Source organism: Sebastes fasciatus, chromosome 10 (assembly GCF_043250625.1).
Source record: "Sebastes fasciatus isolate fSebFas1 chromosome 10, fSebFas1.pri, whole genome shotgun sequence".
Lineage (NCBI taxonomy): Eukaryota > Metazoa > Chordata > Actinopteri > Perciformes > Sebastidae > Sebastes > Sebastes fasciatus.
In genome coordinates, this window is record NC_133804.1 from 25475833 (window position 1) to 25491048 (window position 15216).

At 40.1% G+C, this 15216-nt stretch overlaps 1 protein-coding gene across 4 annotated transcripts in view; it reads left to right on the plus strand.

Annotated features, from left to right (window-relative positions):
* The window catches only part of fstl5 (follistatin-like 5), a 213050-nt gene that overhangs the window by 194648 nt on the left and 3186 nt on the right, over nucleotides 1-15216 (plus strand). For all 4 annotated transcript variants that reach the window (XM_074649147.1, XM_074649144.1, XM_074649146.1 and 1 more), the window contains 2 exons: nucleotides 1852-1959; nucleotides 6252-6376. In XM_074649147.1, coding sequence (XP_074505248.1) covers nucleotides 1852-1959; nucleotides 6252-6376 — 233 coding nt within the window. The remainder of the gene's footprint in view (nucleotides 1-1851; nucleotides 1960-6251; nucleotides 6377-15216) is intronic.

The window sequence follows — 15216 nt, forward strand, 5'->3', positions numbered from 1 at the left end:
AAGTTTTTCTGCCGTCCCCGTCCAAGACACTGTATTGCTTTGCTCTGGTGCCGGTACTCCAGTCTGTTTCTCAAAGCTGGGGTCGTGTCATCTACTGTAGGTAATACACTGACTATGGATAAGTACCTCATACAACCCCACTTCAAAACACCTGAACTATCCCTTTAAGAGTGCGTCACCCAATGCTCTGATCCACTTGCACCGACCATCTAAAGTGCTGCTTTTCCAGCTTTAAGATCATTTTCTCACCTTTAGTTCACCCGCTGAACCCTGACCATACATACTGCTACAGTCAAGACCTACACTTAAGCGCCACATCGATGTGGTGACCAAGTAACCCCGAGACCAACCTCTTCGCAGATACCGTAACCTGGCAGCCCCCTTCATAGATATTGTAACGTGGCAACTGCAGTTTTCCTCACTGATGGTGTAAGAGGCAATTCCTCAAACACTCTGCCACCTTGGAGCACCATTTATCTTCCTCAGGGAATTTTATTTTTTGCGAGGGAGGCTCAGAAAGTAGCACATGACAACGTTCAGCACATTTCTAGTGAGCAGCGTTGAGTTAAATCATCGGTGTCAGTGGGTTTTTGGGTGTGTCGGGCTAATCCGGGGTTGCTCAGATCCCTGCAGATGTTTTTGACACCGTGATGGCTGTTTACAGCTCACGAGCCTCTCAGGGACCTGCCAGTAAGCAGGTTGGTGTCCCAGAGACTGTCACAAGCTCATTATTCAGTCGCCTGGAGGTTTAGCTTCATCGCATTATATTAGCAGTTGTTAATTAACCACCTGAGCCCACCTCTCGTCTCGAATAGTAAGAGAGACACGAGTTCTTGCTTTCCACTTCTAGGTTTCGCTGCTCACCATTTTCTCATTGAATTATTAATATGACTGATGCACGCAAAAGCAGATTGCATTTTTGAAATTTGTAACCAATTAAATGCTCGGTGAAGTCATTTTAACACAATTAATTGCAACGTGCACACAAATAAATGTAATGTTTTGTTTTTTACCGCGCTTCATCTCAGACAGATCCGCTGTCTGCGCTAAAGTTACACGAACATATTGGCGGTGGATTCTTGGTAATCTTCCTCAGCCAGAAAGAAGTTGTTAGTCAAGAGAAGAAGAACAACACAAACACCTGTTTCCTCAGATGACAACATGCTCACAGATTAGTTAGGATTCAACAGATATTCTCATTTTAGGTGCAATAACCCTCTCAGGAGCTGTTTGCTCTCTCAGTGATACAATATATATATTTTGCCTAGGTAAACAATAGCAAAACAAATAATATAGAAATAAACTGCAGTCAAAGGGGATTGTGGTAATATGATTGCTTTTTCTCGCTGCTGTTGAGGCTGTAGCTACCGCATGCTTTCTTCTCCCCTGTGCTTTCCCTATTCCCTTTGAGCCGGCTGTCTATCTGCACTCAGGTGGACATAATGCATGTGGAGCGCTTTTCTGTCACATGCGACTCATCTATTGTTCTGACTTGGAATATTGCCGCCGTGTGTCAAGGAACGGATAAAGACTGAAAGCAATTACTCCGGTGTGGTAAAGCAATTGTGTCTGCCACCACTTGATTTGAAATGCAGCTCAACACCAAAAAACACCTTATACATAAAAAGCACACCTCCGCTCTGCCTTGTTAAAAGAAGACTTGCTCCTGTCAACCCCTGATGCATTAGTCTGCAGGAAAACTTTTCAAAAGCATTACCACCACACATCAAAGACGGATCTCTTCAAAAGCAAAGTCTAGATTGCCTTGAATTGTTATTCTGTAGCCCTGTGCTGTCTTTAAAGGCTCGGTTAGGTTTGATTTGATTGTGTGTGTCCCAACCCCCCCTTTAGACGGTCAGCACCGACCCGTATCCTGTGAAGCTTCACTATGACGAAACCCACGACCAGGTTTGGCTGCTCAGCTGGGGGGACGTGGAGAAGAACTTCCCTACGCTCCAGGTGAGTCCACGACTTACTGTTTATTCCTCTGCAGAGTTTTATCCTTGTGAAATGGTAAAAAGGCAGATAATGAGACATTCAAGCACAGATATGCAGACATTCATTATCAGGATTCGATCCAAGGTTAGCAAAGTGCCAGTGTACGTGTTTGTGTCCTCTTAAAGCTGGAATGCGTGACTTAACATAGAAATGAACGTCTGTTACATTCAAGCTCTTGCCAAACAAGTTCATGCAATGCTGATTGAAGAGCAGATATCTTTTCTGTCTCCCATAAATATCAGTCTACGGTAAATATATGGAGGAGAAATTAATCATTTCAGTGCAGGGCTACCCAGAGCTTTATCGTCTGTCCCACGGACTATTTTACTTGCTTCACCCTTTCCGTCCGATGACGTCACAACATCCGGTTGAAAGGTCAGCCAACTTGACACACAGAAATGGAGCAGTAAAGTTACTGTGAGGGATTTACGGTGCTGGAAATCAATTCATCTTTGTTTTGACTGAGTTTAGTTTAGTCAACGAGGCTTTTACTGCTAAATTACCGCAAACTCACCATCGTCATTGCAGCGCACAGGTTTTGGTTGCTTGCAGGCGCGACAGGAGCGCAACCTCCCACGCACCTTGGGATGAAAGGATGAAAGCGGCACGGCTGGCGTTTTCCACCACGCGTTTTTAGACCATTGCCGCTAGGGAAAGCTCTCTGTATTTCATAGTATACCGGAGTTTGTCTGGTGTCTGTGGCGACTTTCCCGTGCTGGCACACCGGTGATGCGTTCTACGTCAACCAGCCAGAGCTAAAGGGGGGTAGAAAACATAGCGACAGAGCAGCAGCTAGGAGTAGGAAGCGTTTCATGAGTTGATGCTCATGATAAAAAAAAAAGAAACTCTGCGTTCAGAGGAAGGATCAAAGTCAAGAAAGGAAGACAAACACTCCTCGGGGCGGGGGGAGATGTGGGGAGCTCACCTGCAGGCATACGTCTTAAGCCGGCGTCAACAGTGTGTAATTGCTCTCACTGCCAGAGGGGGGAGACAAAAGTTCTGCACTCCAGCTTTAATGTCTTAATGATTATTCTGTGCATTGTTTTTTTGATTAATAAATAAAATGCCCGTCACAATTTCCCTGAGGCCAAAGTGATGTCTTCAAATTGCTTTTGTTTTCTCCAACCAACAAATAAATTCTGTCTACAAAGATATAAAAATGATAAAAGCAGAAAATACTCACATTTAAGACGCTTGTACCAGCAAATGATTGGCATTTTTGCTTGAAAATTACAAATAGTTACTGATTATTTAAGCAATTGGATCATATTACCATAAATATATAAACATTTCACATCAGCCTCTTTGTGTTGATCACAATAAATACCAAGCGTTCATTTTTGTTCATATAGACTCTAATATCAATCATAGAGCATCAAAACTTGCAAAGGTTTGTCAACAAAGGCGAGTGCAAAAGGTCATAAAGTTGTATTGACACAGTCTTTATTCTACATACAACAAACAAAGATCTTTTTCATAGCAACACACGTCGGGTATATATTGTAAATAACCTTACAATCACTGTATTGGCAGAGCATTACAACTAATTAAACGTCCTGCTGTTCCCCTTTTTTTCCAATATGACATGAATGTGGCATTAATCACTGCAGCCTCTCTGGGATATCCAGTTGTTGATTTGTTTGTCCTGCTTGATGAGGGGCAATTAATAGTCACTTAATGTGCAGTGTGTATGTATTTGGACAGTGACATAATTTCAATTGTTTTGGCTCAGAAGTCCAGGACCTAGGATTTGAAATAATAACTATGAGGGTAAAGTGCTGATTGGTCACATCGATAGTCTGTGATAATAAGATATCAGCCGATAACAAACCATTACTTAAGTATTTCATCTTTTGATTGTCTTTCAAAGATTTGTGACCATGATATTTTGGGTTTTGTGTATGGCATTACTCATCGACTGACATGTACTCAGACATAAATTCTCATATAAAAGTCATTATTCAAATAATAGTGATGCCCATGGCCATGGATTCTCTCTACTGCTTATCTGGGGCTGGGTCACGGGGGCAGCAGGCTTAGCAGAGTATTCTAGGCATCCCTCTCCCCAGCAACGTTTTCCAGCTCTTCCTGGGGAACCCCGAGGCGCTCACAGGCCTGACGAGATATATAATCTCTCCAGCGTATTCTGGGTCTACCCCGGGGCCTCTTACCAGTCGGACATGCCCGGAAAACCTCTAAAGAGAGGCATCCAGGAGGCATCTGGCCCCTTTTGACACCAAGGAGCAGCGGCTCCACTCCGAGCTCCCTCCAGCTGTCTGAGCTCCTCACTCTATCTCTAAGGCTGAGCCCAGCCACCCTACGGTGGAAGCCGCTTTCATCCATGATCTCATACTTCAGGTCACTACCCAAAGCTCAAGACCATAGGTGAGGAACATAGATGGGCCGGTAAATCCAGCGCTGCCACGGCCAGTATGAACAAATAAAGTCTGGTTAAAAAAACACACTGAGGGGGGGGAATTACCTGTAGCCTACTGCAACAGCTTACATTTTAAATGTAGTGTAATGTACTTTTCCATCAGTGAAACAGAGTCATAATCTACTCTCCACTCTGCTGCTCTGAGTTGCTCTTTTTTTAACAGAAATAATGTTTTCATACTTTCTTCTTTGCCGTACTCGTGAACGATGTTACGCTACTGTTTTTAAAGCCCACCTGTAAAGGGAAAAGCGCAAGATGTTTAATGTGAAAATTGCTGAGTTTCATTCATGGTATATTAATATCTTTCGCTGGAAAAAGGCAAAGTGGAACACCTGCCATGACTCTTGCTTTAGTGATTGAATTTTTGCTGTGGAAATGGGCATTATACTGAATTAACAAGAAAACAGCTAAACATGGAGGAAGTTTTGGGTTTGATTTAACTGGGGAACAGGGGAAATTAGAAATTAAGGCTGCTTTCTGTCTGGCACTGAGGTAAATAAAGAAGAATCTACGGAATCTGAAATAAGCTAATGTCGGCATGGCCAATTTATTGGTGTAGCTCTAGACCAGGGGCCTCAAACCTTTTATCCTTTGAGAGCTAATTTGTCAAGATGAAAGTGGCTGAGAGCTACTCATAGCACCAAGTTGCACATTGCCAAATAGAAGACATAATTTCGGTCTTACTTTTATGATCCTTAAAAAACGTTTCAGCCACTGCTGCCTTTCATCCATCGCCTCTATTACAATCCCGCCATAGGCGAAGGGCTTTTTGTGTTTCGTTAGGATGTACGCCACTAAATGAAGCCTCTGGTGCTGTGTTGGCCTCCTTTGTTTGTTTGGTGAACAGAGGCTGTTATCTTTTAAGCGTTGTGCTCAACTCCTTTACCTTCTGTTTTCATAGACTACTACCAGCCACTACCAATATCAATATGAACATCTCAAACTGAGGCAGGCACGTCATGGCTGACTTACTTCTTTTGGATATGCGTCGGGCTCTTGGAAGAGAGTGTGTCTTTAGACAGCGTCCTGATATAGTGGCAGAGACAGATGAATGGGGCATGACGTGTAGCCTTTTATGGTATCATTGGGGCGTTAATTATGCTACTTTGCTATGAACGCATGCACATTTATGTACAGGTGGCATTCATCATGATTATGCAGGTCATTTACACCATTATCTGAAGTTAGGAGCGTTTACTGAATCTGACGTGGCTCACACGTAAGAGCCCACAGTACGAAAAAAAGTAAAGTTAAAATAAGAATACGAAATGTTCTTGCATGAGGCCCAATGTAATGAAATGGGAATTTATTTTAAAAAGTATCTTTTGTTCCCTCTGAGAGTCGTCTTGATTCGGCTCGAGTGTTCAGCAGTTTTTACTTGCTTGAAATTCATAATGCGGGGTTTGGTCTGTGGCAATTTGCTTTGTGCATTGTGGCACAATCAAAGCAAACGCTGCCTACACACAGGCACATGTCTGCACGCTTCCATGCATGCACAAGTATTGTTTAGACACCAGTGACAACGGCGCACATCACCTCCCACTGTGAAGCTCCAACATCTCAGCAATAAGAGAAGAGGCTGAAGGCTCATGTCTTTATGAGCCCAAGCAAAGATAAACATGATAGCAACATACTGATTGTCTTCTTTGAGTTTTATTTCACTGTTTTTATGGAATGAAACTCTTAATTTACATGAAAAAGAAAACATCAATTACAAGTATTACTCCCTGAGTTACAGACTTAAACGAGCAGAAACTGAGTTTATTCATCATGCTCATGTTTAACACCCACCTCTTTCTTCGTTGGTGTTCACCAGGTGATCAATCAGGCCAGTGGAAGAATCTCCCACCACACCGTTCACACACAGCCGATCGGCAGACGCTTCGACAGGGTGGACGACTTCTTCATCCCCGCCTCCAGCCTCATCATTAACCACATCAGGTGCGTCCAGTACGATCCAAGAACGCCCCTAATGCAAATTGATTCGCAAATTACATTCACCCCATTGGCATTTCATTCACTTTTTTCTCTGAGACTCTGTACTACGATAATGATTTGGACGGGCGTTTTGTGTGAAAGTGAGTGTGTGTTAATGTGGTAATGGAGGTTTTTGGAGAGAAGCCCAGTGGTCATCTGTGCTGCAGAGGAGAGCGTGGCCGATCACCTGAAACAGCTCTAAAAATAAACCCTCCTTACATCAGCTGTGGAATTAATGTTTTATATCTGAGTTTATAAATCCAAAAGCTAATTAACAACTGACAATTTTTTAATTGCTAAAAGATCAGACTTGTAATTCTGCCAGTAAGGGTGGGTGATGTGAACACTGATCACCATATAAACATGTTCTTGATTAGAAATGAGAAACTTCAATATACTTTTGATAAGTTAAGTTGATTGACAACTTATCACATCACAGAAAACAAAGCTACTTCTAACCAATCACACGTCAGTCTTTGAGGAATGACCAGCAGCGTTTGCTGAGTCAGCTAAACAACGTTCAAGCCAAGGCTGGACGATATGGACAAAAATGTTATCATGATATGTTCCTTTTAATGTGATCATTGTCGATAATTATCAAGATATATATTTAATAATAATGATGAAATTTATATTTTTTTGTGACCAAATTTTGGTTTACCTTTTTCCCCCCTTTTACATCCATTATGGGGGAGACATTACATATGAAGATCATGTAAATGACTATATACTATTCTACTATACTAATTATATGGTTATGGTTCTATGGTTATAATAACTAAGAGTAGCAAACAGGTTTTGCACCAAAGTGCTTCATAAAGACAGACATACTGTATATGGATACACATTAGGGCTGTCAATCGATTAAAATAGTTAATCACGATTAATCGCAAATTAATCACACTTTTTGTATCTGTTCAAAATGTACCTTAACGGGAGATTTGTCAAGTATTTAATACTCTTAATAACATGGGAGTGGGCAATTATTCTTGCTATATGCAAATATACGGATATATTTATTATTGAAAATCAATTAACAACACAAAACAATGACAGATATTTTCCAGTAACCCTCACAGGTACTGCATTTAGCATAAAAAAATATGCTGAAATCGTAACATGGAAAACGCAAGCCCAACAGGCAACAACAGCTGTCAGTGTGTCAGTGTGCTGACTTGACTATGACTTGCCCGAAAACTGCATGTGATTATCATAAAGTGGGCATGTCTGTAAAGGGGAGACTCGTGGGTACCCAGAGAACCCATTTTCATTCACATATGTTGGAGGTCAGAGGTCAAGGGACCCCTTTGAAAATGGCCCTGACAGTTTTTCCTCGCCAAAATTTAGCGCAAGTTTAAAGCGTTATTTAACCTCCTTTATGACAAGCTAGTATGACATGGTTGGTACTAATGGATTCCTTAGGTTTTTCTAGTTTCATATGATACCAGTATCTTTTTTGTTTTTAAAGTTTATCCTGAAATGAGTCAGCCACTGTTAGGATGCAAAGATAAGGGTGATGTGGTGTTGTTTCTTGGACCTTGTTAATAACCGGGCAGCAGCGATTGCATTTACTCTTCAAAAATCATAAAAGTGGTGTTCATTTGTGGTGATTATCTTGCTGAACGAAACTTGTAAGTATCATAATCGTGTGTTTGCCACAGAGCTTATTTTCTACAATAATCCAAAACCCAGTGGAAAAATTCCACTGGCTTTTTGTCGAGGAAACCAAGGCGATGCTAACTTCCTGGTTGGCCTTCAAAAATATGTCATCCTTGGAGCACTCTGTTTCTTTTGTACCCATCAAATGACCACAGAAACAGTTCAATGTCCATTCCACTTCCGATTCTATTTCTATGCTATCAAATAATACCTTGCCTGCCTGGCAGACTGGACCTGCTGTTAAGAAATGTGTTTGAGCGCATTGCTTTTACCAGCTATGTTTCTGAAAACAAAGGTGGGCAGTGTAATTATGTTGCTAAGCACCCGGAATGATAAGTAAATGCAGCCTTAACTCAGCTCGGCTTCATTTTATATGCCGTGCAGGTTTGCGTGTGCTCCTTCTTTAAATCGACACACACACACACACACACACACACATACACAGTTTTTATGAACTTAAAAGGCTATAATGTTTATAGCTGCTGACATTTCCTCTTTGACAATATCAGAGACAAATCAGAAAGATAGCGATTCAATCACAACGCCTGCCTCCTCATTACCAGAGTCTTTGTGGCAAATGGTCACATAGGCTGGTTCTTCTCAAATAACAGTAATTATAGAAGTCATTAGTTATTTATTATTATTTATGTGTTTTCGAGATTAAATAAATATTCTGCATGAAGCTATATGTAGCCAGAGGGGGACCGTTGACGCCTCACCTCCTCTCTAATATTTAAGTTAATCAACAACAAAGCACAGACGTGCTCGCTGTGGTTTTTATGAGTCACGATCGGGGTTGTCACACTCGGGCTTAACTCGGACAGAAAAAAGCCGGTCCCGAACGCTTGACTAATGTCATGGAGAGGCCAGGAGCAAGCAGGAGGTCTGGAGGATTTCAGGATGTTAACGGCCCCCCGGAGAGGAGGAGTAAGCAGTCCAGTGTGTGTGTTGTGGGTGGGGTGGTGGGTTTGCTGGCACAGCTGTAATTAGATCCTCTGAGACCTGCAGCAAAGATTGCAGTAAAGCGTGCTCCCAGGGTTGTTTGAAAATTGACATCCTTACCAACTAGTTGCTCATCATTTTTTGATTATCTTATAAATAAGCTTATAAATGTTGTTTACGTGGCTAAAATGTGAAACACAATACCGGAACAAATACCTTCACATCGTATAGATGTCTTGCATGTCAACGGTTACACAAATTGGCAAGTTAATGACCTGACTGTATAGCTACAATTCTGTGGACAGGCAGCTAAACTCAGGTTATTCTGTCACAGTTTACAGTACTTTTGTCATTTTTAGGGGATGCAACTAGCAATTTTTTTTACCAATAATCACATATTATTCTGCCGATTTTCTCAATGAATCATTAAATCAGAAAACTGTAAAAACTGACCTTTGTAATTTCTTAAATTTGTCTGTTTAACAGTTCAAAACTCAAACATATTCAATTTACTATAATGTTAAGACAAGACAAAAGCAGCAAATTCTCACTTTTGAGAAGCTAGAACCATCAAATCATTGATTTTTAGGCCTCCATGCCTGCGACAGTCGTGCTTTTGGGTTGTCCGTCCATATGTACACAATATCGCTTGAGGGAATTTCTTCAGATTTGGTGGAGGGAGGATTAGATTAGAAAGGATGAACTGATTAGATTTTAGTGATTAAAGGTCACTGTGACCTCACAAAACACATTTCCAGCCATAACTCAAGAATTAATAGGCTAATTATGACAATTTCACGCAAATGTCTCACAGGATAAAATGATGAAGTGATGACATTTTGTTACAGACATGGATGTAAACTGCAACTTGTAATTCGATAATTCTAGTTACATGAAAAATAACTTACTAACTATTCGATTAATCGTTGCAGCTCTAATATTTATTTTCAATTAGTCTGACGATATGTTAAGTCTATAAAATGTCCGTCTCAAGTTCCCAGAGCCTAAAGTGATGTCTTCATATCGCATGTTTTGTCCCAAACAGTCCAAGAAAGACCCAAAAATATAAATGTTACAATCACAGAAGAAAGAAAAGCGGCAGGAAATATTTGCCGTTTCAGCTTGAAAAAGGACTGAAACAATTAGTCACAAATCAAAATAGTTGCTGATTCATTTTCTGTTCATCAATTAATTGATTAATCAAGCCTTTCTTTCAGCACTAGTAATTTTATATTGTGATATCAATATGCATTATATCATGATATACTTATGAAATGAAATACCTGACAAATGGAGGTACTTTCCTCACATTGATCCAAACACTATTTAAAAAATCCAATATTGCATTAAAGCAGTCCTGATCATTGAATTGCAACATTGCCTTCAATTGATTAATACACCAAGACATATTAAAGGAATGAATAAAACTGACTAAACAAAAGATGACAAACATGCAAAAGTTATTGACAGTTGACAAATGTATGTTGATCTACTGTATTTATATTATATTTATATATGAAGAGTGACCGGAAAAATGTAAACATCTGTAAAATGTACTGCAGTATGTATGAGGTTACTACAAGTGTTCCGTTTTATGAAAAAATATATGTATTTGGCCTGTACTTTATAGTGGTGTTGTATTGGATTGCATAATATCTATACAAGTGTTACTAATATTTTGTCCACCTTGCTTAATTCATATGATTCTCTTAACTGAAAGCAGATGGAAATAGCTCATTTAGATGCTGTTGGTGCTCCATGTACAGTAGTGTTGTTATACACTCATAATTCAGTCTTGTTAACTGTGGTGTGAAGTAGGAGAATATATGAGTATACAGTTGAAGTACACAAAGGGCTTTAGATCTATATGTGCATGGATGTTGTTTTTTTATTCGGACAGCTGTTTTTATCTCAGGAAAGTTTGGATTTACTGCTGCCTTGCGGCTCTGATTTTTCCTTTTTGATCTCGTACCCAGACAGCCATTTGTCTGTTGGCAGGAACGCAGCATTGATTAGTCGATTTAGCAACATGAGCAGTGTGCAAACAGCCGACATGTATTCAACAACTTCCGGGGATTGTTTAATGACCGGGGGATTCCCTCAGCAGCTACTAGAAAGCGAGCAGGAACTTCTGGGGGCTGTCGTTCATTAAAACCATCAACTTACAGTCAGGCAACTCTGCATGTCAGCAACAAAAAGCTGTTGTTTCTTATTTTTACCCACATCTACAGCACAGCACCCTGCAGCTCAGGCTGCCCCGCACCTATTTTCCGCACAGACTGCCTTTTGGCAAAAACAAGCCGAGCGAGATGTTGATTCGATGTTTTTTGCGCTGGAGGATGGCTGAACAAGAATTGCTGTGTTATAGATATATTTTACTGTGCAGCGTTCATTGTTCTGTTTCCTGTTCATGAATTTTTGCCCTCAGGAGCTTTAACTGAACCGGAGAGTGCAAAGTGTTGAGACCCAGTCATTTCTTAAAGTGCACATATTGACATGAAGATAAGATGATAAAATGTGAAGTAGCTTTATTTAAACATAACCCTGTTGTGCAGAACCAGGGAAATGCATTAATCATCGGTACAAAAGACAAACAGCAGCTGTCAGTTTGGCTGAGAGCAATCTGGGTCTGCCAATAAAGCAGCCCAGCTGTGTTCACATCACAGCGAGGCCAAACAATGTCTGATTATAAATTTATCATACATGAAAAAAATAGCTTGCTGTTGGTGAAAATATTTTCATTTTTCTTTTCATTGCTGGATAAATGCACCATTGACCTTTCGCTTCCCAGCATGTTTCCAACATATCACAGTGTGTGTGCACATTGATCTGTCACAACAGATTGAATACAATCCATAGCAAAACAATTTCAGCAGTGTTTGTCAGGTGAAGCGTTAACATTGGTCTGTAAATCACCAGTGGATGAAATAGGTAAATGGTTTCAGGTTTAAACTGCACAGTTAATACATTTTTAAAATGATTATTTTTCTCTAAATTCTCACATCTTGGAGCTTATTTTTTAATACACTTGGGACAAATTAGGATCAAGAACCTGATTAGTGTCAGAGCGCTTTCTCTGAATTTAATCTAAAATAAATTTAACTTTCTTATGAAGCCCATTTGGTTGGATTGACATAAAAAGTCAAGACGTACAATTTCCGAACTGTTAAATTAGATATATTTAAATAACCGAATGAAGACAGAAGTCTTACGAAGACTAATTTCTGGAATTACTCATAAACTAAATGTACCCTGGTTGAGGTTATTTCAAGTTTTCAGTTTCCAATGGAGGTAAATCCATTTGTGAAATAAATGACAATATCTACGAATCATATTTTTCGTGTTAAATATTTCAAGATGACGATTTAATCAAATTTAAAATCCTCAAAACAATGCAAGATTTAATAGAAATTTAAATGACCGACGTGTTTGCAGTGGATTCAAGAAATATGTGTAAGTCAAAGGAAAAAAGAATATTTTTTGGGCATGATTAAATGGGACAAAGTGTTAAATGATACTGTTTAACATTTTAATGTTGTTAAGGAATTTCAAAGATAATCAGATAATGATCAGAAGGCAAATCATAAGTATATTCATGTGTCTGTCCAAAATCAGAACAAAAGTGCATTACATCTAGGAGGCTTAAAGGGATAGTTTGGGTGTTTTGAAGTGGGGTTGTATGAGGTACTTTTCCATAGTCAGTGTATTACCTACAGTAGATGGTGGTCGGCACGCCCCCAGTTTGGAGAAGCAGACATGAGTTACTGCACAGAATCAAAGCAATGTACTGGTGCAGCCGGCAGCAAAACATATTTTAGACACCTAAAAGAAAGGCCCAACTAAAAAAATCAATATCAGTTTAAGTGTATGCTATATTGAATCCAGACTAGCCAAAGTCACACAATAACACAAACAAACTAACCGATCGAGGCAGCGGTAGACCAACTCCCGTATTCTGCGAGGTAAAATATATTTTTTTTTCAGTGGAGTCTGGTTGCTTCAGTTCCCCGTTGGAAACTTAGACTGTATAGCTTTCTCACTTTTCTCTCGTGCTGGTACTCCTGTGTGTTTCTCCAAACTGGGAGCGTGCCGACCGTCATCTACTGTAGGTAATACACTGACTTTGGATAAGTACCTCATACAACCCCATTTCAATACACCCACACTTTCCCGGCTAAAATGTTTCTACAGTAGCCCAGAAGCCCACTGGTTCTAGAGATAGCCATTCGTGTTTTTGCGTTGGCCACCATAGTTCTCCTACACACTTGGCACATGGGAGAAGTTTCAGTTGGTTGCAATCTGCAACCTCACCACTCAATGCCACCACATCCTACACACTGCACCTTTAAACTTGACAGACACTGTATATTGTTATTATTTACCTCAAACAACAGGTTTTATTCTGCCTTTCCCGGCCAAAACGTACACCTTTTTATGTTTAAACTGAACATAAACACAAAATTTGTTTTGTCCATTGACGGTTCCAATAAATTCTTGTTAAAACGAGACGACAGAAAAGGGAAAAGCTGCATGACTTTGCTCAATTCTACTTTGAACCAAAAGCGAAAAAGAAAAGTGTGGAGAAGGCTGGGAAGATGCAGACAATAGTTCAGTTTTATTTCTAACACAACACAGACAAATCTACAGGTAGCCACAAAATGTGAAATACGACTCCAATAATGTTAAAACAAGCTCACTATAGTTTATAACTGCTCTTTTGACAGCAGCCATGTGGGAAATCTGATCACAGAGCTACTCAAACTGCAAGACAGCCGACCACAATTTCTGTCCAGTGGATCGTTCGACAGCTACTAAACATCAAACGACACCCAACATGAGGTGATTTAAAAAATTCAGAGCGACCAAATTTAAATAAAAATTGGGTTTAATCCGAACAATGTTTGCCCGACATTAAACATATATTAAATATCGTTTAGCTTTATATTCTGTTTCTTTGTACAAACAAACAAAAAACACAAAGAGATCTGGTGCCTCTTGCCCGGAGCCAGTGGTCAGAACGATCTGTGGATCAATGATTCCCTCCACAGGGATGATAATGTGTTCCGTGGCTTTCAAACAACCATTTTCTGTTCACAGGTACAGACAGCTTGGTGTTAAAATGGCATGAAAGATGATGAATGGCCTGTCAGCATCGATCAGCCGGTATTCACATTTTATTGAGGCCTGTCGGTTCCGTGCATATTCCCCCTCTACTGGTTCAGCTGTTAAATGTAATGTTCCATTAACAGTTTCTTTGGGTTTTTGTAATAAATAGTATTTTCACTGATCCATGCTCACATATAAAACTGCTTTAATTCTATTAGGGTTGAAAGTGTAGATGATGCTAGGCTGCCAATGTGAAGATTGTCAGGGACCAGTATTTGGCTGTTGAAGTGGTTAATTGGATCTCTCAGCAATCATTTAATTTTTTTTCCTCCTGAACATTTCTTTAAAAATTATGCCAGTCCAACAATTACCATAATTACCCAGAACAAATCAATTTTCATTTTTTATTTCAGGGTTGATGCATCTTGATATGTGGATTGTGCTGCTTTATTTTAAGATGTTACCACTTACTGCTTCAGAATTAATGAGCAGTGGCCAAAAGTTGTACCACAAACACACCGCAAAGACTACAGCCGACGGCCAAGTACCACGTACGAGGTAGTGGTAGTCTGTATTTGTCATTCAAAAAGGTAAACAGGAAGACCGAGGACTGCGGATATACAAGCTGTTGTTATGAAAAGTACATGAAATATAGCAGCGTTTGCCGACCATTTCCACACCACTCTCACTCACCACACAACTTCATTCCAGATGGCCATGTCGTTGTGAAAATATCCGTGTGTTGGAATGATCAGATGAGATGAAGATGAAAAATGAGAAGAGCCTTCTGTGTTTTTCCTCTTGACTTAACTCATTGGCTTGCTTTGCCACGTCCGTTTTTTCTTCTCATGCACTAAGTCGTTTAAGCTGAACAGCCAATCAGAGTGATTTCTCTCAACGAAGGGCACCAACAGCGATCCAACAATCTGAATCGGCCGGAAAAACCTCCGACACCGGCAAACTAGAGCCACCGGTGCGGGACCGTCGGTTTGGTGTGTCAGGGCCTTAAGTTCAATACAATTTTTTTAGTCGATAAGCCATTTTTTATGCTTCTTTCAAGCTGAATTACTTATTTCCAGCAAACTTATGAGCACATA